We start from the raw sequence: 25,251 nt of genomic DNA on the forward strand, positions 1-25,251 counted from the left end.
TGTGCTGTGTCTGGGAGCACCCCCCCTCCTCTTTGAACCCCGCCGCCCCCTCCCTGCAAGTGATCGGGCTGCTGGACCTCGGACGGGGGGGAGCGGAGGACGATTACTGTTCGAGATTTGGGAATTTTGACTGCCAGAGGGATTTTAATTTGAGTTCAGCCCAACTGTCCACCAGTCTGCAGCGCAGGAAAAAGGGACGGGCTGCTTCCATGTGGCACGATCGGCCCAGCTCCGGAAAGATGGAGTTTGCGGAGGCTTACTGTGGCCATTTTTCCATCGTCAGTCGGGAGAACTTTTTCCGCCCTTGGAAGTGCAGCAGGAAGGCATAGAGGCCACTAGGCCTTGAAAAGTGGCTGCCATTTTGAAGAGAAGAGTCAGATGGCCTGCTAACTCAGATTAATTGCTGTGTTTTTGGATTCCAGGTTGATGCCAGCCCAGGATGGATCAGACTTGTGAACTACCTAGAAGAAATTGTCTGCTGCCCCTTTGCAACCCAGTGAACTTAGATGCCCCTGAAGACAAGGACAGCCCTTTCGGTAATGGTCAATCCAATTTTTCTGAGCCACTTAATGGGTGTACTATGCAGTTGTCGACTGCCAGTGGAACATCCCCAAGTGCTTATGGACAAGATTCTCCATCTTGTTACATTCCACTGCGGAGACTACAGGATTTGGCCTCCATGATCAATGTAGAGTATTTAAATGGGTCTGCAGATGGTTCAGAATCCTTTCAAGACCCTGAAAAAAGTGATTCAAGAGCTCAGTCGCCAGTGGTTTGCGCTTCCTTGAGGCCTGGTGGTCCAACAGCACTTGCTATGAAACAGGAGCCCTGTTGTAATAACTCCCCTGAACTCCAGGTAAAAGTTACAAAGACTATCAAGAATGGCTTGGTGCACTTTGAGAATTGTACTTGTGTGGACGATGCAGATGTAGAATCTGAAATGGACCCAGAACAGCCAGTCACAGAGGATGAGTGTATAGAGGAGATCTTTGAGGAAACTCAGACCAATGCCACCTGCAATTATGAGCCTAAATCAGAGAATGGTGCAAAAGTGGCCATGGGAAGTGAACAAGACAGCACACCAGAGAGTAGACACGGTGCAGTCAAATCGCCATTCTTGCTATTAGCTCCTCAGACCGAAACACAGAACAATAAGCAAAGAAGTGAAGTGGACGGCAGCAATGAAAAAGCAGCCCTTCTCCCAACCCCTTTTTCACTAGGAGATGCAAACGGTACCCTAGAAGAGCAATTAAACTCGATAAATTTATCTTTTCAGGATGATCCAGACTCCAGTACCAGTACATTAGGAAACATGCTAGAGTTACCTGGAACTTCATCATCATCTACTTCACAGGAATTGCCATTTGTAAGCAGTTTTTGGTACAACTTAAATATGTACATAAATATATATATTTAGGCCACTTAACGGGAAACAACTAGTTTGTTTTTGGTTGCTTATTGGTTCAAACTGAAAGCCTGTTGCTAATGATAAGCTTTTGGGAGACAATTTTACTTTGGTTTTTATATTTATCTCTATTGTGTGAGTTTGATTCTTTTCAGCTTTTCCCAAATCTCCATTGAGGACTAGCTAAGTGTTTAAAAAAAAAAAAAAAGGCATTTGATTGAATTCAGATTTAGTTTTGCAAGGTCGAGGTATATATTTGATAAGCTTTTTAAGGAAGTGGTGGGCTCTGGCCTGTTGGTATCATGATTTAGGTAAACCAGTTTATTACGTGGGGTCTTCTTTCCACAGGGCATTATTTTTTAGTTGATGGGTGACTCTTGTTGCAGGTTGAAGTGCATTTTGGGCACAGATTGAAAGTGACTGAGAAGGCTTTCTTGGACATCAGTCAAAATTTAAATTAGGCTAATTTTTCTGAACTACCTGTTCTGAAGGTACAACATCCTATGCTTTTGCTAACTGCCATCATCCTGAACCTTTTCTGGTTTCAAATTTTGAATTGTAAATACATGTGTGTGTATATAGAAATGCAGAAAATCAGGATCTCAGTTTCTATTTTTAAATAGTGTCTTGGAGGGTGGTAAAAACAGTGTTTTCGTTTTGTTTTATTTGAACATAGGCAGCATTTCTTGAACTTCTGGTTAGCTAAATGATCAGTTGATTCCTCAGCCTCTGTTTCATCACCTGTAGAATCAGAAAGTGCTTGATTTCTACAAGATTCCAGCTTTAAATATTTAAATTCCAATTTCATTTACACACTGTCATGATCACCAGTAGTGTTATCAAAGAAGATTTTTTTGGGGAGGGAGCTAGAAATGCCTCACAAATACTATGTAAAGATCTCATAAGAAAAATTTTCATCATATGTTTTGAGTGCGTTAAACATTCACTTACCGTATAGCCCTGCTGTTCTTTAAAGTTACAGAGGGAGAATGTGGGTGTGTCACTTTTGTTTGTTGATTCATATCTTAGATATGCATTAGTAGTTCTTGGTTTCCTTAGCGTGGCACTTTCAGATTTTAAAAATTTGCTTTCTTGGTTGTGTTGAATGTGTATTGTTCTAGATAGGTATTAGATTGGAAGCTATTTTGAAAACCTGTTGGCAACTCAGATGTCGTTTTCCTTGGGTTCCTGCTGAAATTTATCGTACATATACATGTATATGGTTTCTGTTTTCATGTATAAGTTTATATCTAAAGATGGAGATACTGTTTTCTCTAGAAGCATCCAAATAGAAATGTAAGCCTGTCTGGCTTTTGTCAATGAGATGTTAGTGGAATGTTGGTTTTAAAAACAGTTGAAAATATTGGAGCCTGTAGGTGTATGTTACATGTCTAAAATGGGACTTAGCAAACTTATATACGTTTAGAAAATTTTTTTTTCAGTGAGAGCATTTAAATTTGCTGAAAGATTTTATGGGCTTGTAGTAGCAAGTATCTAATGTATTCTTTTTTGTCTTTGATTCAAGGTTGTGATTGAGATCTTTATTTTTGCCTTTGAAAAAAATTTGTTTTGAAGGTTTATTCATTTGAAAGTCAGGGTTTCAGAAAGAGAGGGAGAGACAGAGAAGGATCTTCCATCTGCTGGTTCGCTCCCCAAATGGCCGCAATGGCCAGTGCAGGGCCATGCAGAAGCCAGTCATTTGGGTCTTGTATGTGGGTGGCAGGGATCCAGGTACTTGGGTCATCTTCCTCAGCTTTCTCAAGCCATTAGCAGAGAACTGGATCAGAAGTGGAGCAGTCAGGACACCAGTGCCCATAGTTGGCTTCGTGGTAGTGGCTTTACCTGCTACACCACAATGTTGGCCCGATTGCCTTTGAACATTTGTAACTAAGTACTGTAAAGTCAACCTCAGAATGCAAATTTAGCTAAGCATTGTAGCTTGGGAAAGGAGTAGTTAACAATAATTCTTCAGCATTGATGTATTCAAACTGTTGACAGTTGATTTAAGTTCATCAGTGTAGCAGGTGTGGTTACTATGCTCAGGGCTGGAAATTTTAGAAAGTCTTCTGTGAATGTTACTATTCTATCTGTAATGTTGTGATAGAATAAAGTTCTCTTGGTTTTGGTAAGAACAGTTATTAGAGTTGTAAACCTCCTGTACAGAATTGGAGAAAGATGTATGAATCCAGATCATCTTTTGTGTATTTCATGTATCTAACTCCAAGCATACTGTCTGCCTCTTACCATGAATGAACAGCCTCTGTAATTTACCCTCTTGTGCTCTTCATTTATTTCCTTTGTATTTAGTGATGTGAAATGATTATTCTTACAGTTTAAAAATCCTCACAAAGTTCTTTTATATTTAACTGGTTTGAAACCATCTAATTCTATTCAGTGTACAAAGCCTTTATGCTCTGTACATAGTAGGTGTTTGATAAAATCTTGAGGGAATGTTGGTCCCAGGGCTCTAAGTTTAAATAGGCAGTAACTTGTAGTTTATTAAATAGTTTGATGTGGTCTGTATTATTTCACTGGGTCTACATATATCCTTTTAGTAAAAAGAGATGTAGAAGACTTAGGTGAACTCTTGGAGGCAAAACTGAAACTCTTGAAATGAGAATTACTGAAGTACCTTTGGGTTTTTTCTTTCTTTTCTTTTTTTTTGATAGGCAGAGTTAGACAGTGAGAGCGAGACAGAGAGAAAGGTCTTCCTTCCGTTGGTTCACTCCCCAAATGGCCGCTATGGCCGGTGCTGCGCCGATCCGGAGCCAGGTGCTTCCTCCCGGTCTCCCATGTGGATGCAGGCGCCCAAGGACTTGGGCCATCCTCCACTGTACTCCCAGGCCACAGCAGAGAGCTGGCCTGGAAGAGGGGCAACCGGGACAGAATCTTCCATCTGCTGGTTCACTCCCCAAATGACCACAATGGCTAGGGCTAGGCCAGGCCAAAACCCCTTGGTTTTCTTAGTAACTCCTCTGATACTCTTCATCTTCTCACTAGACTGGTTTGCAGCAATTTGCTTTTTACTCTTCTTGATTTAGATACTTCTGTGGAGAGTTTTTTTTTCCTTTACTATCATAATGACTTAGGGATCCTCAAACCTATTGGCAGCCCAGACATCTTTTTTCCTGGGTTCCTGTTGAGATTTATTGTATGTATACGTGTATGTAGTTTCTGTTTTCATGTATAAGTTTATATCTGAAGATGGATATAGTATATTCTCTAGAAGCATCCACATAGAAATGTAAGCCTGTCTGGCTCTTATCAATGAGATGTAAGTGGAATTTTTTTAAATTTACTTTTTATTTGAAAGGCAGAATTACAGAGATGCAGAGAGAGAGAGAGGTCTTCCATCCGTTGGTTCACTCCCCAGATGGGTGCAGTGGCCGGAGCTACGCTGATCGGGAGCCAGGAGCCAGGAGCTTCCTCTAGGTCTCCATGTGGGTGCAGGGTCCCAAGAACTTGGGCCATCTTCTACTGCTTTCCCGGGCCATAGAAGAGAGCTGGATCGGTAGTGGAGCAGCTGGAACTAGAACTGGCGCCTATCTGAGATGCCAGCGTTGCAGACAGCGGCTTTACCTGCTGTTGCACAGTGCTGGCCCTAGAATATTGGTTTTAAAAAAAGTGGAGGGGCCGGCGCCGTGGTGCTCTAGGTTAATCCTCTGCCTGCGGCACCGGCATCCCATATGGGTGCTGGTTTGAGACCCGGCTGCTCCACTTCCAATCCAGCTCTCTGCTGTGGCCTGGGAAAGCAGTAGATGGCCCAAGTCCTTGAGCCCCTGCACCCGTCTAGGAGACCCGGAAGAAGCTCCTGGCTCCTGGCTTTGGATCAGCGCAGCTCTGGCCGTTGCGGCCAACTAGGGAGTGAACCAATGGAAGGAAGACCTTTTCTCTCTGTTTCTCTCTCTCTCACTGTCTGTAACTCTACCTCTCAAATAAATAAATAAAATCTTTAAAAAAATGTTGAAAATATTGGAGCGTGTAAGTGTATGTTACATGTATAAGGTGGGACTTAGCAAACTTATACATTTAGAAATTTTTTTTCAGGGTGGTCTGACATACATATTATACTGACAGTCATCTAAGTTCTGCTCTTTGGACATTGAAGTGGTTAATGAATTGAGTGGAGAGATGAAAGAAACCTGGAGCAGCTGAGGCCTTAAGGAAGGATTGAGACATGAATTTGGCCTTTGTTGGGTTGGGTTTATTTGGTTTAGAGGATACTTTTTTTTTAATAATTTATTTATTTGTAAGTCAGAGTTACAGAGAGAGAGAGAGAGGGAGGGAGGGAGGGAGAGGTCTTCTATCTGCTGTTTCATTCCCCAGATGGCGACATTGGCTCGAGTTGCGCTGATCTGAAGCCAGGATCTTCTTCCAGGTCTCCCATGGGGGTGCAGAGGCCCAAGGTCTCAGGCCATCTTCTACTTCTTTCCCAGGCCATAGCAGAGAGCTGTATCGGAAGTGGAGAAGCCAGGATGCGAACCGGCACCCATATGGGATGCCAGCATCGTAGGCAGAGGCTTTATCCGCTATGCCACAGTGCTGGCCTCTAGAGGGTACTTTGGATGTGAAGAATTAAATGAGCATGACATTTTCAGAGAATACTTGTTGGGGATTGCTTGGGTAGAATAGGTGTAGTCAGCTAATAGAGCCTAGACATCTAGACCAAGGCTTTTAATAATGTTGGGGACTGGGAGTTAGTGAGGGATTTTAGCTGAGAAGTGGTATAATGCCATCTGGGGGAGGCTGTTCTAATAGTAGTTGAGACTTGTGCTTGAGCAGAGCTGCTACTGGAAAGAATAAATCTAAAGGATTGTTTCAGAGGGAGAATTTTGACAGACCTTTTGGAGTTGCCTTTTGTGGAGGCTAAGATTAGAGCCTGGATTTAGAATGAGAGAGATAAGTGCGCTTATTGGCCAAGTCATGTAATGTTGGTGCCCGAGATGAGAATGACTTCTCCGGAGCTGTCTCCTCTACCCAGCATTCTAGCAATTTTCTCTGAAAGGAAAAGTGATCCTGTCTCAATACCTCAGGAGCTTCTGTTCTCTATCTGACTCCCTCCTTTTTCCTGGGGACTCTGTTTTTTCATTAAAATTATTTATTTGAAAGGCAGAGAGGGAGACAGAACACTTTCATTTTCTGGTTCTGTCTCAGATCTCCATGTTGTGAAGCTTGGGGCAGGGCCAAACCTTGGGGGCTGGGAACAAAGTCCATCTGAATGGAAGGGTCTCAACTACTTGAACCACCATTGCTGTCTCTTAGGGTCTGCATTATTGGGAGCCAGGAGCAGGAGGTGATAAGAAATACGGGCATCTTAACCAGTAACTTAACTGCCTGCTGCTGGGGACCTGCTTTTATTAATAATTCTTTCTTCTTTACAGAGTCTTCATTCTCTGTCCTTCTACTACATCACTAATTCTTTTTTTATTTTATTTATTTGAAATCCATAGTTATGGGGTGGGGGAGAGAAAGAGGGAGGGAGGGAGGGAGGGAGGCAGGGAGAGAGAGAAAGAGAGAAAGAAAGAGAGAGAGAGAGAGGTCTTCTATCTGCTGGTTCACTCCCCAGGTGGCTGCAACAGCTGAGGCTGGGCCAGGCCAAAGCCAAGAACCAGGAGTTTCTTACAGGTCTCCCATGTGGGTGCAAAGGCCCAAGCACTTGGGTCCTCTTCCACTGCTTTGCCAGGCTAATTCACAGGGAGCTGGATCAGAAGTAGAGCAGATGGGACTCGAACTGGTGCCCATATGGAATGTTGGTGTAGCAGGTGGCAGCTTTACTGGCTGTACCACAGTGTCAGCCCCAGATTAAAGTTCTTGAGTCATTATTTGCTTCTTCCCAAATACATTAGCAGGAAGCTTGATCAGAAGTGACTTGAACCAGGTACTCTGGGGATGCCGGTGTCCTAAACAGTGGCTTAACTTGTAGCACTATAATATTGACTCCTTGGAACAGTCTTTTTTTGACTGCATGCTGCTTTCTGTTTTTTTTTTTTTTAAAGATTTATTTTATTTTATTTCAAAGTCAGAGTTACACAGAGAGAGGAGAAGCAGAGAGAGTGAAGTCTTCCATCTGATGGTTCACTCTCCAGATGGCTGCAACAGCCAGAGCTGCACTGATCCGAAACCAGGAGCCAGGAGCTTCTTCTGGGTCTCCATGTGGGTGCAGGGGCCCAAGGACCTGGGCCATCTTCTACTGCTTTCCCAGGCCATAGCAGAGAGCTGGATGGGGAGTGGAGCAGCCAGGTCTTGAACCAGCGCCCATAAGGGATCCCGGCGCTTCAGGCCAGGGTGTTAACCCAATGAGCCACAGTGCCGGACCCTGTCTTTCTGTTTTTTAAAAAGATTTGTTTATTTGGAAGGCAGAATGACAAAGATCGTTCATCCTCTGGTTCACTCTTCAAATGCCCACAACGCAGCAGGGGCTAGAGCAAGCTGAAGCTAGGAGCTGGAAACTCTCTCTGGGTCTTACATGTGGGTGGCAGGAACCCAAGTACTTGGGGCCATCATGCACTGTCTCCCAGGCACATTAGCAAGAAGCTGGATCAGAAGCACAAAGTAACTGGAACTCAGACCAGGCGCTGTAATATGGGAATACAGATGTCTGTCCTAAACAGTGGCTTACCTTACTGCACCACAGTGCCTGTCTTGCTCTTTTTTTTACTCTCCTCTACTTTCTTTCTTTCTTTCTTTCTTTTTTTGACAGGCAGAGTGGACAGTGAGAGAGAGAGAGACAGAGAGAAAGGTCTTCCTTTGCTGTTGGTTCACCCTCCAATGGCTGCCGCGGCCGGCGCACCGCGCTGATCCAAAGGCAGGAGCCAGGTGCTTCTCCTGGTCTCCCATGGGGTGCAGGGCCCAAGTACTTGGCCATCCTCCACTGCCTTCCCGGGCCACAGCAGAGAGCTGGCCTGGAAGAGGGGCAACTAGGAAAGAATCCGGCACCCCGACCGGGACTAGAACCGGTGTGCCGGTGCCTCTAGGTGGAGGATTAGCCTATTGAGCCGGCCTCCTCTACTTTCATTAATTCACTTTACTATGTAGCTTTGTGAAATGGTTCTCTTTCTCTGACCAGATTTCTGAGCATCAGACCCAGAAATTTGAATCACCAATTGAATTGCTCTTATGCCTCATATCATAGTCAGTTAAAAATGTAGTATTTCCATCTTGAACCCATCTTTTTTATTGGCAAGTATACATTTCTGTTTTTTAATATTTATCTATTTATTTGATAGGCAGTTACAGAGAGGCAGAGGCAGAGAGAAAGAAATCCTCCATCTACTGGTTTACTCCCCAAATGGCCACAACTGCCAGAGCTAGGCTTGATCCGAAGCCAGGAGCCAAGAGCTTCCTTCTGGTCCCACATGCAGGTGCAGGGGCCCAAGCACTTGAGCTGTCTTCCACTACCTTCCCAGACCATAGCAGAGAGCTGGATCGGATGTGGAGCAGCTAGGACTCCAGCTGGTTTCGAATATGGGATGCTGGCACTGCGGGTGGTGGCTCCAACCACTACGCCACAACACCATCCGCTGTACATTCCTTCTGTGTTAATGATGACATCATCCTATTTATCTCAAGGCCAGAAACCTTGTAGTCACTTACTCATTTATGTGATTAAAACAGATTTGAGTGCCGCCTCTGCCAGGTACTGCTAGTAGAAGCAAAAAGAGGCTGTGCTTTTGAGAAACTTCACTGTGTGGCAAAGACAAGTAGGAACAAAGACAATTCAGAGTCCTAAGTGATGTGATTGGTAGGTGTTCCCAAAGACATGCCTGGAATAGTCAGAAAGAGTTCCACAGATGATTATTTTATTTTGTTTATTATTTTTTGACAGGCAGAGTTAGAGAGAGACAGAGAGAAAGGTCTTCTGTTGGTTCACCCCCCAAATGACCGCAACGGCCAGAGCTGTGCTGATCCAAAGCCAGGAAACAGGTGCTTCCTCCTGGTCTCCCATGCAGGTGCAGGCGCCCAAGGAATTAGGCCATCCTCCACTGCCTTCCCGGGCCATGGCAGAGAGCTGGACTGGAAGAGGAGCAACCAGGACAGAACTGGCACGCCAGCCAGGACTAGAACCTGGAGTACCGGCGCCTCAGGTGGAGGACTAGCCTAGTGAGCCGCGGCATAGGCCAAGGATGATTATTTATAATTTTAGCAGACATGTCAGTGAGAGGAAATAGCATATCCAAGTGGCCAGGAATTCTTTGATAGGAATCTGGGTAGAATGGAGTTGTCAGGAAATAAAGGTGTAATGATAGGTCTATATGCCCTCATGTATAGAGGTGGTTTTTTTTTTTTTTTTTTGAGATTTCATTTATTTGAGAAGAAGAGTTACAGAGAGATCTTCTGTTCACTGGTTCATTTCCCAAATGACTGCTGCATCCAGGGCTGGGCCAGGCCAAAGCGTATCCTGGAATTCCATCAGGGTCTCCTACCTGGGTGGCAGGGGTCAAAATACTTGGGTCATCTTCTGCTTTCCTAGGCACATTAGCAGGGAGCTGAATCGGAAGTGGAGCATCTGGGACTTGAACTGGTGTTCATATGGGATGTCAGGATTATAGGCAGCGGTTTAGCCTGCTATGCGCCTGCAACATCAACCCCTAGAGTGGAATTTTTATGCTATTGCTAAATTATGCAGATTCTGTCAGCCTTTCTTTTTCTTCATTCACATTCTTCTTACAGGGTCTTTGTCACTGGTCTTCATTTTGTGTTTGTTTTTTTTTTTTGCCTTCCTATCCAATATAAGATTACTTCCTGCTGCCAAAATGAGAAATATCAGGTCGTTGCTTAAAGCTTTTTCTTCAGGGGCAGGCATTGTGCGCAGTTGGTTAAGCTGCCATTTGGGGCACCTGCAGCCTATATTGGCACCCTGGTTCAAGTCCAGGATCTTCTGCTTCCCATTCAGCTTCCTGCTAATGCATCCTGGGAGGCAGCAGAGGATGGCTCAAGAGCTTGGACCCCTGCCACCCATGTGGGTACCCAGATGGAATTCTGGGCTCCTGGTTTTGGTCTGGCCCAGTCTTGGCTATTGCATGCATTTGAGGAGCGAAGCCATGGACGGAAGATCTCTTTCTCTGTTGCTTTGCTTTATCTTTTGTGCCAAACTCCTCCCCATTTTTTCTGACAAAGACCAAATTCAGTTCCTCTTAGGTAGGAACCGTTCCTGACTTTTTTTTTTTTTAAGGTTTATTTATTTGGTAGGCAGAGTGGCAAAAGAAGACACAGATCATATATCTACTGGTTCACTCTCCAAATGTCCATGACAGCCAGGGCTGGGCCAGGTCGAAGCCAGGAACTCCATCCCAGTCTCTCACATGGGAGCAGGGGTGCGAGTACGTGGGCCATCATCCGCTGCCTTCCAGCTGTATTACTAGGAAGCTGAATCAGAAGTGGAGGAGCCAGGGCTAGACATAGCAGTCTGATAATGAGATACAGGCATCTCAAGCATTGGCTTAACCTGCTATGCCACAATGCCTTCCCCCTGACCTTTTGAAATCTCAAGCTATATGCTTTGTGAACCCCCCTGGGTTTAGCTAAACTGAGCTGTTTAATTAGACAAGCAGAGAAAGAGTGAGAGACTTGGATAATTTTCCCATGCACAGATTCACTCCACACCTCCTTTACGGGCCTGGGAGCTGAAGACAGGAGTCAGGAAGTCAGTCTAGGTTTTCCATGTGGGTGTCAGGGACCCAATTACTGAGCCATCATCTCTTTTGTGCAAAGTCTACATTGAGGTGCCAGAGCTGAGAATTGAACCCAGACACTCAGTGTGCGCTGTGGGCATCATAGCCCTGGGCCAGACACCTGCTCCCTGAATGGTGAGCTCCTTTGCTCCACATTGTCCCCTGGCTTTGCTGTTATTTTCCTCGTCTGGTTCATCCATTTATCTTAACATTGTATACCATGATGCCTTGTTGTTTTGCATACCTATTTATTGAATGAATGAATGAACAATGTTGTTATAATTGAAAAAGATAAATTTTAGGGAGGAAGGTAATGAATAGACTGTCAGCTGTCAATGTAGCAAATTTCAAAACTTCAGAGATTTTGACTTCATTTCCCTGTGAACTCAGTTTAAGACTTTCTAATTTAAACTCCCTAAAATTTGAAGCACCCATTTTTCTCTTCATGCTCAACGTCCATTAAAGATGTTAAATCATAGTGACTGTAGCACTGGACAGATCTCTGTATACTGCCCTACCTTTTGGAGTTGGAGAAGTCCGTTAATCACAGGAGACACCCATTTCCTCGTATGTTACCTTTCTTGCAGGCTTGTTGAGAATGCATTGTAGCAACATAATGAATATGAAGCAGCTAGCACAGTGCAGGTCCTGAAGTAGGTGCTCAGTAAGTGAGGCCAATTATTGTGTGTCAAGAGCCATATGTACCATTAGAAACCATATGTATGTTGTGAATTTTGAGAAGTGTGTTTTTTCTTCCCTCTATTTTTCCATACTCTCTCATTGATTGGTAAGATGACATTAACTACTGTTGATTGTTTCGATTGTTTAATAATCAGGAGGATTTGCACCATTATTTGGTAATCATAATTATTTTTGTAATTGAATCAATAGTTTTCTGTACCCCTGCTGTTAAGTAATATAGCTATAGTACATTGTTGCTTTTTTGCTGTTTTTCCTTTGTCATAGATTCATAGTAATTAAAGCCAATTTTTTGTTTGTTTGTTTACTTGAAAGACAGACATACACAAAAATCTTCCATCTCTTGATTCACTCCCTAAATGCCTGCAATAGCCAGGGTTGGGCCAGGCTGGGAGCCCAGAACTCCGTGTGGTTCTCCCAGGTGGGTGGCAGGGACCCAAGTACTTGAGCTATAATTTGCTGCCTTCCAGGATATACATTAGCAGGAAGCTCAAGTTGGCAGTGGAGCCAGGACTCCAAATCAGATACTCTGATGTGGGATGGGGGAGTCCCAAGAGCTTACTTATTTATTTATTTTTTCCAAGTGGCTTTTTAAAAAGTTACTTATTTGAGAGACTGTGCTGATCTGTTGGTTCATTCCCCAGAGGGCTAGGGAGCTAGGAAAACCATTCAGGTCTTCTACGAGGGTTACAGGAACCCAGTTAGGTGAGCCATTGCCACTGCCTCCAAGATTCTGCATTAGCAGGAAAGCTGGTGTCAAGAACTGGAAGCATTGAATTCAGGTACTCAGTAGGAGACATCGAGATTTTTTTTTTTTTTTTAAGATTTTATTTATTTATTTGAGAGGTAGAGTTACAGAGGGAGAGACAGAAATGTCTTCCTTCTGTTGGTTCACTCCCCAAATGGCCGCAACAGCCGGAGCTGCGCCGATCTGAAGCCAGAAGCCAGAAGCCAGGAGCTTCCTCCAGATCTCCCATGTGAGTACAGGGTCCCAAGGACTTGGGCCATCTTCTGCCATAGCAGAGAGCTGGATTGGAAGAGGAGCAGCTAGGAATAGAACCAGCGCTCATATGGGATGCCGGTGCCGCAGGTGGAGGATTAACTACTGCGCCATGGTGCTGGCCCCCTTTTATTATTATTATTATTATTTTTTTTTTTTTTAATTTTTTGATAGGCAGAGTGGACAGTGAGAGAGAGAGACAGAGAGAAAGGTCTTCCTTTGCCGTTGGTTCACCCTCCAATGGCCGCCGCGGCCGGCGCGCTGCGGCCGGCGCACCGCGCTGATCCAATGGCAGGAGCCAGGAGCCAGGTGCTTTTCCTGGTCTCCCATGGGGTGCAGGGCCCAAGCACCTGGGCCATCCTCCACTGCACTCCCTGGCCACAGCAGAGGGCTGGCCTGGAAGAGGGGCAACCGGGACAGAATCCGGCGCCCCGACCGGGACTAGAACCCGGTGTGCCGGCGCCGCTAGGCGGAGGATTAGCCTATTGAGCCGCGGCGCTGGCCCCCCTTTTATTATTTTTTTAAATATTTATTTTATTTATTTGAAAGAGTTACAGAGAGAGGTAGAGCCAGAGAGAGAGAGGTCTTCCATCCACTGGTTCACTCCCCAGATGGCTGCAACGGCTGGAGCTACGCCGATCTGAAGCCAGGAGCCAGGAGCTTTCTCCACGTCTCACACGTGGGTGCAGTGGCTCAAGGACTTGGGCCATCTTCTGCTTTCCCATGCCACAGCAGAGAGCTGGATCAGAAGAGGAGCAGCCAGAACTAGAACTGGAGCCCATATGGGATGCTGGTGCTTCAGGCCAGGGCTTTAACCTGCTGTGCCACAGCGCTGGCCCCATGGAACATCTTAATGGCTAGATCAGATATCTGCCCCTGTCATAAATTTAATTATTTCATTGCTACCCCTTGATTTTTAGGGGACCCAATTGAAAGGAGACCCTGCCCCTTTTCTGGTGGTAGGGTTGATTTTAAAGATTCATTTAGTTATTTGGAAGTTAGAATTAGAGAGGGAGAGACAGATCTTGGACCTTCTGGTTCATTCCCCAGATGACTGCAACTGCCAGAGCTGGGCCAGCCCAAAGCCAGAAATTGGGAGCCTCAGTGCAGGGGCCCAATCATTTGTGCCATCTTCTGCTGCTTTTCCAGGTGCATTAGCAGGGAGCTGGATGGGAAGTGGAGCATCTGGGACATGAACTGGAGTCCGTATAGAATACTGACACTGCAGATGGCAGCTTAACTCACTACAGCACAGCTCTGGCCCCACTTTTTTTTTTTTTTTTTTTTTTGGACAGGCAGAGTTGGACAGTGAGAAAGAGACAGAGAGAAAGGTCTTCCTTTTCCGTTGGTTCACCCCCCAATGGCCGCTGCGGCCAGTGCACCGTGCTGATTCGAAGCCAGGAGCCAGGTGCTTCTCCTCGTCTCCCATGCGGGTGCAGGACACGAGGACCTGGGCCACCCTCCACTGCCTTCCCAGGCCACAGCAGAGAGCTGGACTGGAAGAGGTGCAACTGGGACAGATCCTGGGCTACCAGCGCCGCAGGCGGAGACTTAGCCTATTGAGCTGCGGCGCCGGCCCCCCACAATTTTTTAAAAATTAGAATAATCAAGCTTATAAATGGAATATAGAAGCCTGTGTACTTTACTCGTTATATGCTCCCTCATTTATACTCTTAATATTCTATTGGAAATTTTCTGTGTGTAAACTTTTTTTTTTTGACAGGCAGAGTTAGAGGTAGAGAGAAAGGTCTTCTTCTGTTGGTTCACTCCTCAAATGGCCGCTGCGGCCGGCGCTGCGCCAATCCGAGCTAGGAGCCAGGAGCTTCCTCCTGGTCTCCCATGCGGGTGCATGGCCCAAGGACTTGGGCCATCCTTCACTGCCTTCCCGGGCCACAACAGAGAGCTGGACTGGAAGAGGAGCAACCGGGACAGAATCCGGCGCCCCTACTGGGGCTAGAATCTGGGGTGCCGGCGCCACAGGCGGAGGATTAGCCAAGTGAGCCACGGCACTGGCTGTGTGTATACTTTTTTCTTTTGATTAATATGTTAAGGACTTTTCATATGAGCGTGTAGCTAATCTTGATTTTTTTTTTAAAGATTTATTTTACTGTGGCTGGCATTGTGGCTTAGCAGGTGCCAGTGCTGTCCTGTTGCCCCACTTCCGTTCCAGCTCCCTGCTAATGTCCTGGGAAAACATTGGAAGATAGTCCAAGTTCTTGGGCCCCTGCCAATCGTGTGGGAGACCCAGAAGATGATCCTGGCTTCTGGCCCAATCCCAGCTGTTGTGGCCATCTGGGGAGTGAACCAGCAGATGGAAGACATCTGTATCTCTCCCTCTCTTGCTGTACCTCTGCCTATTAAAAAATAAATCTTTTTAAAAAACATTTACTTTACTTACTTGAAAGAATGACAGAGGAAAAGATAAAGAAATCTTCCATCTACTTGTTCAGTCCATAAATGGCTGCACTGTCTGGGGCAGGGCTGGAGCAGGCCAAAACCAGGATCTAGGAACTCTATCTAGGTCTCCCATGTGGGTGGCAGGGCCCATGTATTTGGGCTATCTTCTGCTGTCCCAGGTACATTAGCAGTGGAGTTGGATTGGAAGCAGAGCTTCTGGGACTCCATATAGGATGCAGCTCTCAATATAGGATGCTGGCATCACAGGCAGTGGCTTAACCCTCTGCCCCACATCCCTGGCCCTGAAACCTGTATTTTTATAAGGACGTGTTTCAGGTGTCCACATGTACCCACTTTTACTGGTACTGATTGGTATTAAGTTCTTCATGTTTTATCACCTGTATATTTAAGTAGATCCACAGTTAGGTTACTGGACACAGTTAAATTCTAACACCTTAAGATTCCCTACTTTGGTTTTTCTGTTGCCCTTTTATAACCACACCCACCTTCTTGGCAACCATCCTTCTCTAACCTCTGCAAGCTACTAATATGTTCTTTGTGTCTAAAATCTTGTCATTTAACAAATGTTTCTTAAGTGAATTATACAGTATGTAGCCTGTTAGGATTGGATTTTTTCACTTAGCATAATTCTTTGGAAAGTACTCCAAGTTTTTGAGTATATCAGTAGTTTATTCCCTTTTATTACTAAATATTTATGTTATGAATATACCCTAGTTTATTCAGTCTGTTCAGACTGTTACAGAATATCTGGGTTGATTGTAGCTTTGATTATCAAAGTGCTCTGAGTATTTATGTATAGGACTTTTTGTGGAGCTAAGTTTTCACCTCTCTGGGATAAATGCTCAGCAGAACAATTGCTGGATTGTGTGGTAGTGGCATGTTTAGTCTACCAGTCTGCTTTCTACACTGTATCATTTACATTTTTTTTTTTAAGATTTATTTATTTACTTGAAAGGCAGAGAGAGTTGGAGAGAGGGAGAGACAGAGAAAGATCTTCCATCTGCTGGTTTACTTCCTCAATAGTCGCAGCAGCTGGGGCTGGGCCAGGCTAAAGCCAGGAGCTTCTTCTGGGTCTCTCATGTGGGTGGCAGTTACCCAGGTACTTGAGCCATCTTCTGCTTCTTTTCCAGGCGCATTAGCAGGGAGCTGGATTGGAAATGGAGCAGCTGGGACTTGAACTGGCGCCCATATGGGAGACTGAGGCTTAACCTACTACGCCATAGTGCTGGCCCCTTTATTTTGTCTTAGCCCATTTTGTAATTGGATTATTTGATTTTTAAAAAATTATTGTTGAGTTTTGAGAGTTATTTATATATTCATATTATCTAATTTTTTCCTTTTAAAAATTTATTTGAAGGAAAGTTTCCATCTGCTGGTTCATGCCCTTCAAACAGCCCGGGCTGGGCCAGGCCAAAACCTAGAGTTGTGAATTCCATCCAGGGTTCCTGCCTGGATCACCATAACTTGCTGTCTCTAAGGGTGCACAATTTTTTTTTCTTTGTTAAATATTTATTTCTATGAAAGAGTTGCACAGGGAGAGAAGGAGAGGCAGAGGGAGAGAGGTCATCCATCCTCTGGTTCATTCCCCAGATGGCCTCAACGACTGGAACTGCACTGATCCGGAGCCAGGAGCTTCCTCTGGGTCTCCCACGTGGGTAAAGGGACCCAAGCACTTGAATGAAATAGCCAGAGCTGGGCCAGGATAAAGCTGGGAGCCAGGAACTCAGTCCACATGGGTGGCAGGGATCCGACAAGTTGAGCTGTTGCTTGTTGCCTCTCATTGTGTGAATTAGCAGGAAGCGGGAATCAGGAGCTGGATCCATAATTGGATATGAACAAGCATCCTAACTAGTGGCTTAACCAGCAGGCCAAACACCTGTTCTGTTTTGCCTTTCTCTTAATGACTGTACAAATCATGATTTTAAAATATTCTTTAAAAATATATTGTTTCCATTTCTTAGATAATTTTTAGGAAACCATTATTTTTATATTTTTATATTTTATATTTTTATATTTTTAGGGAACACATGTGATTTGCCCCTAAATAAATTGGAACAGATCTTAATGTTTGTGGCTGTTATTAGGTGCAATTACTTTATTAAGGCTTCTGAAGTTCTTTTGACATCTCCAGTGACCTTATATAAAACTTCAGAGTACTCTTTTAAAGATTGCTGGAAGGATAAAAAGTGTTTTTGGAAGAGGGACATTGTATTTACACATTAGATTAAATTAAAAATAATTACTGGTTATATGATATCCCCTCATATACCAGGAAGGGTTGGAAGGTAGTCTTTCTTTGTATCTTATGAGGATGTATTCCCTGTGTCATTTCTAATTTCTCTTGATCCTGTAATTAGTGCTTTTAGGGTTCCCTGGTGGAAGAAGGCAATGTAGAAGTTCTGTCTATACCCAGTAATAGTATGCTAATTGTAATTAGAATTTTATATCCCAAGCCAGTTCTCTAAAACTTTTTTTTTTGATGTATTTATTTGAAAGGCAGAGAGAGAGAGAAAGACACACAGATGGACAGATTTTCCATCCACAGGTTAATTCTCCAAATGACCAAAATGGCTGGGGCTAGGCCACACTAGGAGCCATCAACTCCATCTGAGTCTCCCATGAGTGCTTGGACCCTCTCTTCCACTGCTTTCCCAGGTGTGTTAGCAGGGAGCTGGATGGGAAGTGGAGCTCCAATATAGAATGCTGGCGCATCAAGCAGCAGCTTAACCTGCTATATGTACCATCTTGCTGGCCCCTTCTTTTATTTATTTTTAAATTTTTTAGAGAATCATTTATTTGGAAGGCAGAATTAGAGAGAGAGAGAGTGAGAGAGACAGAGACATGTTCCATCTGATGGTTCACTCCTCAAATGGCCACAATGGTCAGGGCTGGGCCAGGCTGAAGATCCTGGAACTCTGGGTCTTCCACATGGGTGGCAGGGCCCCAAGCACTTGGGATGTCTGCTGCTGCTTTCCCAGGCACATTAGCAGGGAGCCAGATCTGAAATGGAGCATCTGGGACTTGAACTGGTGCTCATATGGGATGCCAGCAGTGTAGGCAGAGGCTTAACCTGCTATGCCACAATGCTGGCCCTGCCCTCCTTTTATTTTTAAATCAACAATTTATAGCAGTTGTATATACCAAAGACATTTCTTTAGCGTTGCAGTTGGCTCACTAGAAAATGCATTCAATCTTTTTTATTTTATTTTCATTTTATTTTAAAAGGAGGCATAGATTATGGCAGACATCTTCCATATGCTATTTTATTCCCCAAATACCTCTAATATCTGAGGGCTGCCTGAGGCTGAAGCTAAGAACCAGGGACTCTATCTAGTTTTTTTTTTTTTTTTTATTTACTTACTATTTTTTAAAGATTAATTTATTTATTTTAAAGGCAGAGTTACAGAGAGAAGGAGAGGCAGAGACAGAGAGAGAGGTCTTCCTTCCTCCGGTTCACTCTCCGAGTGGCCACAATACCCGGAACTGCACCTGTCCAAAGCCAGGAGCTTCTTCTGGGTCTCCCTCATGGATGCAGGAGCCCAAGGACTTGGGCCATCTTCTGCTGCTTCCCCAGGCCATAGCAGAGAGCTGGATCAGAAGTGGAGCAGCCAGGACTTGACCCGGCACCTATATGGGATGCTGGCACTGCAGGTGGTGGCGTTACCCTCTGCGCTGCAGCTCTGGCCTCCTATTTGCTATTTTTTTTTTTTTAAAAAGATTCATTTATGTATTTGAAAGGCAGAGTTACAGAGAGGCAGAGGCAGAGAGAGAGAGAGGTCTTCCATCTGCTGATTCACTCCCCAAATGGCCACGATGGATGGTGCTGAGCCAATCAAAGCTAGGAGCTTCTTCTGGGTCTCCCATGTGGGTTTAGGAGCCCAAGGACTTGGGCCATCTTTTACTGCTTTTCCAGGCCATAGCAGAGAGCTGGATTGTAAGTGGAGCAGCTGGGACTTGAACTGGCACCCTTATGGGATGCTGGCACTGCAGGCAGTGGGTTTACCCGCTACACTACAGCGCTGGCCCCTCTATCTAAGTCTTCTGCATGGTGTCAGTGACCTTAATACTTGAGCCATCACCAGCTGCCTTCCAGGGTGCACGTTAGCTGAAAGTTGGAATGGAGAGCAGAACTGGGGTTTGAACCCAAGCACTTTGATAGGATGCAGGTGTATAAGTAGCAGTTTAAATCCTGTGCCAAATGGCCATCTCCTAAAGTACTTTTTTTTTTTTCGACAGTTAGACAGTGAGAGAGAGAAAGAGAGAAAGGTTTTCCTTCCGTTGATTCACCCCCAAATGGCTGCTATGGCCAGTGTGCTGCGCCGATCCAAGAGCCAGGTGTTTTCCTCCTGGTCTCCCATGCAGGTGTAGGGCCCAAGCACTTGGGCCATCCTCCACTGCCTTCCTGGCCCACAGCAGAGAGCTGGACCGGAAGAGGAGCAATCGGGACTAGAACCCGGTGCCCATCCATATAGGATGCCAGCGCCGCAGGTGGAGGATTAACCAAGTGATCCATGGGTGCCAGCCCTCAAAGTATTTTTTAAACAGAACTTTGGGGCAAATGTGTTACTGTGTTGGTGCTTTGATTCTTGAGACACCTCTATGTGGATGGTTTTCCAAAAGGGTTGTATCACATTACACAGTTGTAAATAGTGTATGAGTCTAGCATTTGCCCCACAACTCTGAAAGCATTAATGAGGCCTAGTAACTAGTAGTGAGGGATGGACAGAAATCTTCTATCTGCTGGTTTACTGTCCATATGGGTCTCAAACCGGCACTTCAGCCTAGGGCGTAAACCCACTGAGCCACAGAGCCGGCCCCTGCAGTACTTTTTTATAAAGTGTTTGATTGTTGACATAAACCAGGTAAGGAAAGTACACAGGGCAGTGAGGGCATGAGGTTAGCATCATTGGGGGTTTTCGTCATTGGGAATCTTGTAGAGAGCTGGTCACCAGAATCACCCACAAAGAAACAAAGTTTTGGCTGGCGCCACGGCTCACTAGGCTAATCCTCCGCCTTGTGGCGCCGGCATACCGGGTTCTAGTCCCGGTCGGGGCGCCAGATTCTGTCCCAGTTGCCCCTCTTCCAGGCCAGCTCTCTGCTGTGGCCAGGGAGTGCAGTGGAGGATGGCCCAAGTGCTTGGGCCCTGCACCCCATGGGAGACCAGGAGAAGCACCTGGCTCCTGCCATCGGATCAGCGCGGTGCGCCGGCCGCAGTGCGCCGGCCGCGGCGGCCATTGGAGGGTGAACCAAGGGCAAAGGAAGACCTTTCTCTCTGTCTCTCTCTCTCACTGTCCACTTTGCCTGCCAAAAAAAAAAAAAGAAAGTTTTAATTAAAGAAGAAAGATTAGGTATATAAAATAACCAGTTTTGCTTTTAAGCTGAATCAATGAACCTTTTTTTTTCTTCTGAAATGAATCTGTGTAGGTAGATGATTCAGAAATGTAATATAAACAGTTTACTGGTGAAGCAACCTTTGTGCTGTGTCTTCTCACTTCGCCCCACCCAGCCGTATATTCCTCTCTTACTACCTTTTCAATGTCAAAGGTGGAAGATTGTACACTTTATCTTCCTTTTTCATCTCGTAAAAAAAGATTTACTTATTTGAGAGAGGGAGAAAGGAAGACAAAGATTTTCCGTCCGCTGGTTCACTCCCCAAACGGCCTCAGCAGCTGGGGCTAGGCTGGGCTGAAGCCAGGAGCAGGCTTAACCTACTATACCACAATGCTGTTCCCCCTCCCTCTTTATTTAATAGTATAAGATTCATTTTATTTATTTGAAAGGCAGAAATAGAGAAAGAGAGAAAAAGAGACAAAGAGAGGTCTTCTATGTGCTGTATTACTCTCCAAATGGCCTTAACAACCAGGGCTGGGCCAGACTGGAGCCTAAAGCCAGGAGACATCCTCTGCTAGTTTCCCAGGTGCATTAGTGTGGAGCTGGATCAGAAGTGGAGCAGCTAGGGCCAGTACTGTGGCTCAGCAGGTTAATCCCTGCCTGTGGTGCTGGCATCCCATGGCCACTAGTTCTAGTCCTGACTGCATCTCTTCTGATCCAGCTCTCTGCTATGGCCTGGGAAAGCAGTGGCAGATGGCCCAGATGCTTGGGTCCCTGCATCTATGTGGGAGACCCTGAAGAAGTTCCTGGCTCTTGGCTCCTGGCTCCTGGTTTCAGATCGGTGCAGCTCCCGCCATTGTGGTCACATGGGGAGTGAACCAGTGAATAGAAGACCTTTGTCTCTCCCTCTCACTGTCTATAACTCTATTTCTTTTTTTTTTTTTTTTTAAATTTATTTTTTTTTTATTTTTGACAGGCAGAGTGGACAGTGAGAGAGAGAGACAGAGAGAAAGGTCTTCCTTTGCCGTTGGTTCACCCTCCAATGGCCGCCGCTGCAGCCGGTGCACCGCGCTGATCCGATGGCAGGAGCCAGGATCCAGGTGCTTTTCCTGGTCTCCCATGGGGTGCAGGGCCCAAGCACCTGGGCCATCCTCCACTGCACTCCCTGGCCATAGCAGAGAGCTGGTCTGAAAGAGGAGCAACCAGGACAGAATCCGGCGCCCCGACCGGGACTAGAACCCGGTGTGCCGGCGCCGCAAGGTGGAGGATTAGCCTATTGAGCCACGGCGCCGGCCTTATAACTCTATTTCTAAAATAAATAAATAAAATTTTAAAAAGTTGAGCAGCTGGGACCTGAACCAGCGTCCATATGGGATGCCAGCATCACAGGTGGCAGCTTTACCCACTACACTATAATGCCAGCCCTTCTTGTTCTTTTGTAATATTTGGATAGTACAAGGGGGTTTGTACTTGAAATTTCACAGGAAGATGGAATTAAAAGATACTGTGAATTTTCCATGAACAACTTCAAGCACCTTTTTTTTCTGTACAGATATTTTCCATCCACATGTTCTGAAAGTAAACAGCTATGCATATCAGTGATTTTGAATGTATGCAAATACATCTGTGGGATAAATCTGCAGGAATGGAATTGTGGGTTAAAATTACATGCATCTAAAGGGGCCAGTGTCATGGTGCAACAGGTTAAACCTCCACCTGCAATACAAGTTCCCTTATTGTTATGCCCGTTTAAGCCCTGGCTACTCATCTTCCAATCTAGCTTCCTGCTAATGCTCTTGGGAAAGTAGTAGAAGATGGGCCAAGTTCTAGAACCCCTGCCACCCAGGTGGGAGACCCAGATGAAATTCCTGGCTCCTGGCTTCATCCTGGCCCAGACCTGGCTGATGCAGCCATTTGGGGAGTGTAACAGCCAATGGAAGATCTCTGTCTCTTTGTCTTTCCTTCTCTTGCTGTCATTCTGCCTTTCTAATAATAAATAATTACATCTTTTTTTAAAATTAAATACCTATATAATTTTGAAAAATATAGTCAAATTCCCCACTAAAGGAGTGTATTTCTTTATACGCCTAATAATATCTGAGTGTACCTATTTCAAGGGAAGGTCTTTTTTGTTTGTTTTAAAATATTTTATTTATTATTTTGAGAGGCAGAGTTACAGAGAGAGAGGTCTTTCATCTGCTGGGTCACTCCCCAAATGACTGCAGTGTTCAGAGCTGGGCCAATCTGAATCCAGGAGCCAGGAGCTTCTTCCTGGACTCCCATGTGGGTGCAGGGAACCCAGCACTTGGGCCATCTTCCACTGCTCTCCTGGTCTATAAACAGCTGGATTGGAAGAGGAGCAGCTGGGACACAAACCGGTGCCAATATGGAATGTGATATGGGATGCCTGTGCACAGGAGGAGTCAACCTATTACGCCCCAGCCCCAGCCCCAGCCCCAAGAGACTATCTCTACTGTGGTTATTATAATTTTTTTTTTTTTTTTTTGACAGGCAAAGTGGATAGTGAGAGAGAGACAGAGAGAAAGGTCTTCCTTTTGCCGTTGGTTCACCCTCCAATGGCCGCCGTGGCTGGTGCGCTGCGGCCTGTGCACTGCGCTGATCCGATGGCAGGAGCCAGGTACTTTTCCTGGTCTCCCATGGGGTGCAGGGCCCAAGCACCTGGGCCATCCTCCACTGCACTCCCTGGCCACAGCAGAGAGCTGGCCTGGAAGAGGGGCAACTGGGACAGAATCTGGCGGCCCGACCGGGACTAGAACCCGGTATGCCGGCGCCGCAAGGCGGAGGATTAGCCTAGTGAGCCGGCCCTCTACTGTTATTTTAAATTATGGTCAAGTACCTATGACAGAAAATTTATCCTCTTAACCATTTCTAGGTGAGCAGTTTGATTGTGTTAATTACATGCACATTTTTGTGCATCCAGTTCTAGAGCTCTCCATATTGCAAAATTTAAAGCTGTACCAGTAAAGCAACTTCCCATCCCCAAACTGTGAGAAACTACCATTCTACTTTCTGTCTATGAATTTGACTATTCTAAGTAGTTCCAATAAGTAGGATCATACAGTTTTGTTAACAAAGGTTTATTTATTTATTTATTTATTTGAGAGGGAGAGTTACAAAGAGGGGCAGAGAGAGAGAAAGAGAGGTCTTCCATCTACTGGTTCACTCCTCAAATGGCTGCAACGGCCAGAGCTGGACTGATCTGAAGCCAGGAGCCAGGAGCATTTTCCAGGTCTCTCACTCCAGTGCAGGGGACCAAGGACTTGGACCATCTTCTGCTGTTTTCCCAGGCCATAGCAGAGCATTGGATCGGAAATGGATCAGACAGACTTAAACTGTCGTCCATATGGGATGTCTGCATTGTGAGCAATAGCTTAACCTGCTGCGCTACATACAGTACGGCCCTAAAATGTGAACTTTTATTTTACTTATTTATTTTTTAAGATTTATTTACTTGGGCCAGCACCGCGGCTCAATAGGCTAATCCTCCACCTAGCGGCGCTGGCACACCGAGTTCTAGTCCTGGTCGGGGCGCCAGATTCTGTCCCGGTTGCCTCTCTTCCAGGCCAGCTCTTTGCTGTGGCCAGGGAGTGCAGTGGAGGATGGCCCAAGTGCTTGGGCCCTGCACCCCATGGGAGACCAGGAGAAGCACCTGGCTCTTGCCATAGGATCAGCGCGGTGCGCTGGCCGCAGTGCGCCAGCCGCGGCGGCCATTGGAGGGTGAACCAACGGCAAAGGAAGACCTTTCTCTCTGTCTCTCTCTCACTATCCACTTTGCCTGTCAAAAAAAAAAAAAAAAGATTTATTTACTTGAAAGTCAGAGTTACACACACAGAGGAGAGGCAGAGAGAGAGGTCTTCCATCTACTGGTTCACTCCCGAATTTGCTACAACGGCCGGAGCTGTTCAATCCGAAGCCGGCAGCCTCCTTTGGGTCTCCCACGTGGGTGCAGGGACCCAAGGACTTGGGCCATTTTCCACTGCTTTCTCAGGCCATAGCAGAGAGCTGATTCGGAAGTGGAGCAGCTGGGTCTCGAACTGGCGCCCATATGGCTATGCCATGAGGCTATGCCACAGCGTTGGCCACAAGTGTAAACTTTCAAAAACCAAACTGTAGGGCTGGCATTGTGGTACATTGGATTAAGCTGCTGCTTGCACTGCTGGCATCTCATATTGGAATGGCAGTTCAAGTCCCAGCTACTCTGCTTCTGATCCAGTTTCCTGCTAATGTACCCGAGACGTATTTGGGTCCTTGCCACCAGCTAACCTTTTAAATAAAAATCTTATAATATCTAAACTGAATATATTATTTATGTAATTACAAATTAAAAAAGTTTATGTCTTTAAAATTTTACTGATTCATTAGAGAGGAAGAGAGAGGAGATATAGAAGGAGCTTTTGTCTGTTGGTTTACTTCCCACATGACTGTAAATGCTGGGCTGGGCAGGCTGACTCCAGGGACATGTGCATGTTCAGGGACCCAGCTCCTTGACAGATCATGGCTGCCTCCCAGTCTCTGCGTTTAAAAGAAAGCTGGAATTAGGACCCAAGTCTGGGAATTGAACCTATGCACTGTGACATGGATGTGGGAGTCTTACCCACTGGACCAAATGTCCATCCCAATTATAAATTTTTTTAAAAGACTTTATTTATTTATTTGAGAGGTAAAGCTACAGACACTGAGAGGAAGAGACAGAGAGAAGTTTTCCC

At 45.5% G+C, this 25,251-nt stretch overlaps 1 protein-coding gene across 28 annotated transcripts in view; it reads left to right on the forward strand.

The window, feature by feature from the left end:
* Positions 1 to 25,251, forward strand: part of NSD1 (nuclear receptor binding SET domain protein 1) — a 148,907-nt gene that overhangs the window by 2,947 nt on the left and 120,709 nt on the right. For 14 of the 28 annotated variants that reach the window (XR_016235582.1, XM_089335117.1, XM_051844455.3 and 11 more), the window contains exons 2-3: positions 423 to 536; positions 1,277 to 1,366. Coding sequence is in view for 19 of the 28 variants with exons in the window: in XM_089335117.1 (XP_089191243.1) it covers positions 507 to 536; positions 1,277 to 1,366 (120 nt within the window). In the remaining 9 variants the exon portion in view is untranslated. Of the gene's footprint in view, positions 1 to 422; positions 1,367 to 1,791; positions 1,897 to 25,251 lie in introns of all 28 variants that reach the window. The other 14 variants (XM_089335116.1, XM_051844450.3, XM_008255460.5 and 11 more) reach the window with 2 other exon arrangements.

Source organism: Oryctolagus cuniculus, chromosome 6, assembly GCF_051225735.1.
Source record: "Oryctolagus cuniculus isolate XC-2025 breed Fujian yellow rabbit chromosome 6, ASM5122573v1, whole genome shotgun sequence".
Taxonomy (NCBI): domain Eukaryota; kingdom Metazoa; phylum Chordata; class Mammalia; order Lagomorpha; family Leporidae; genus Oryctolagus; species Oryctolagus cuniculus.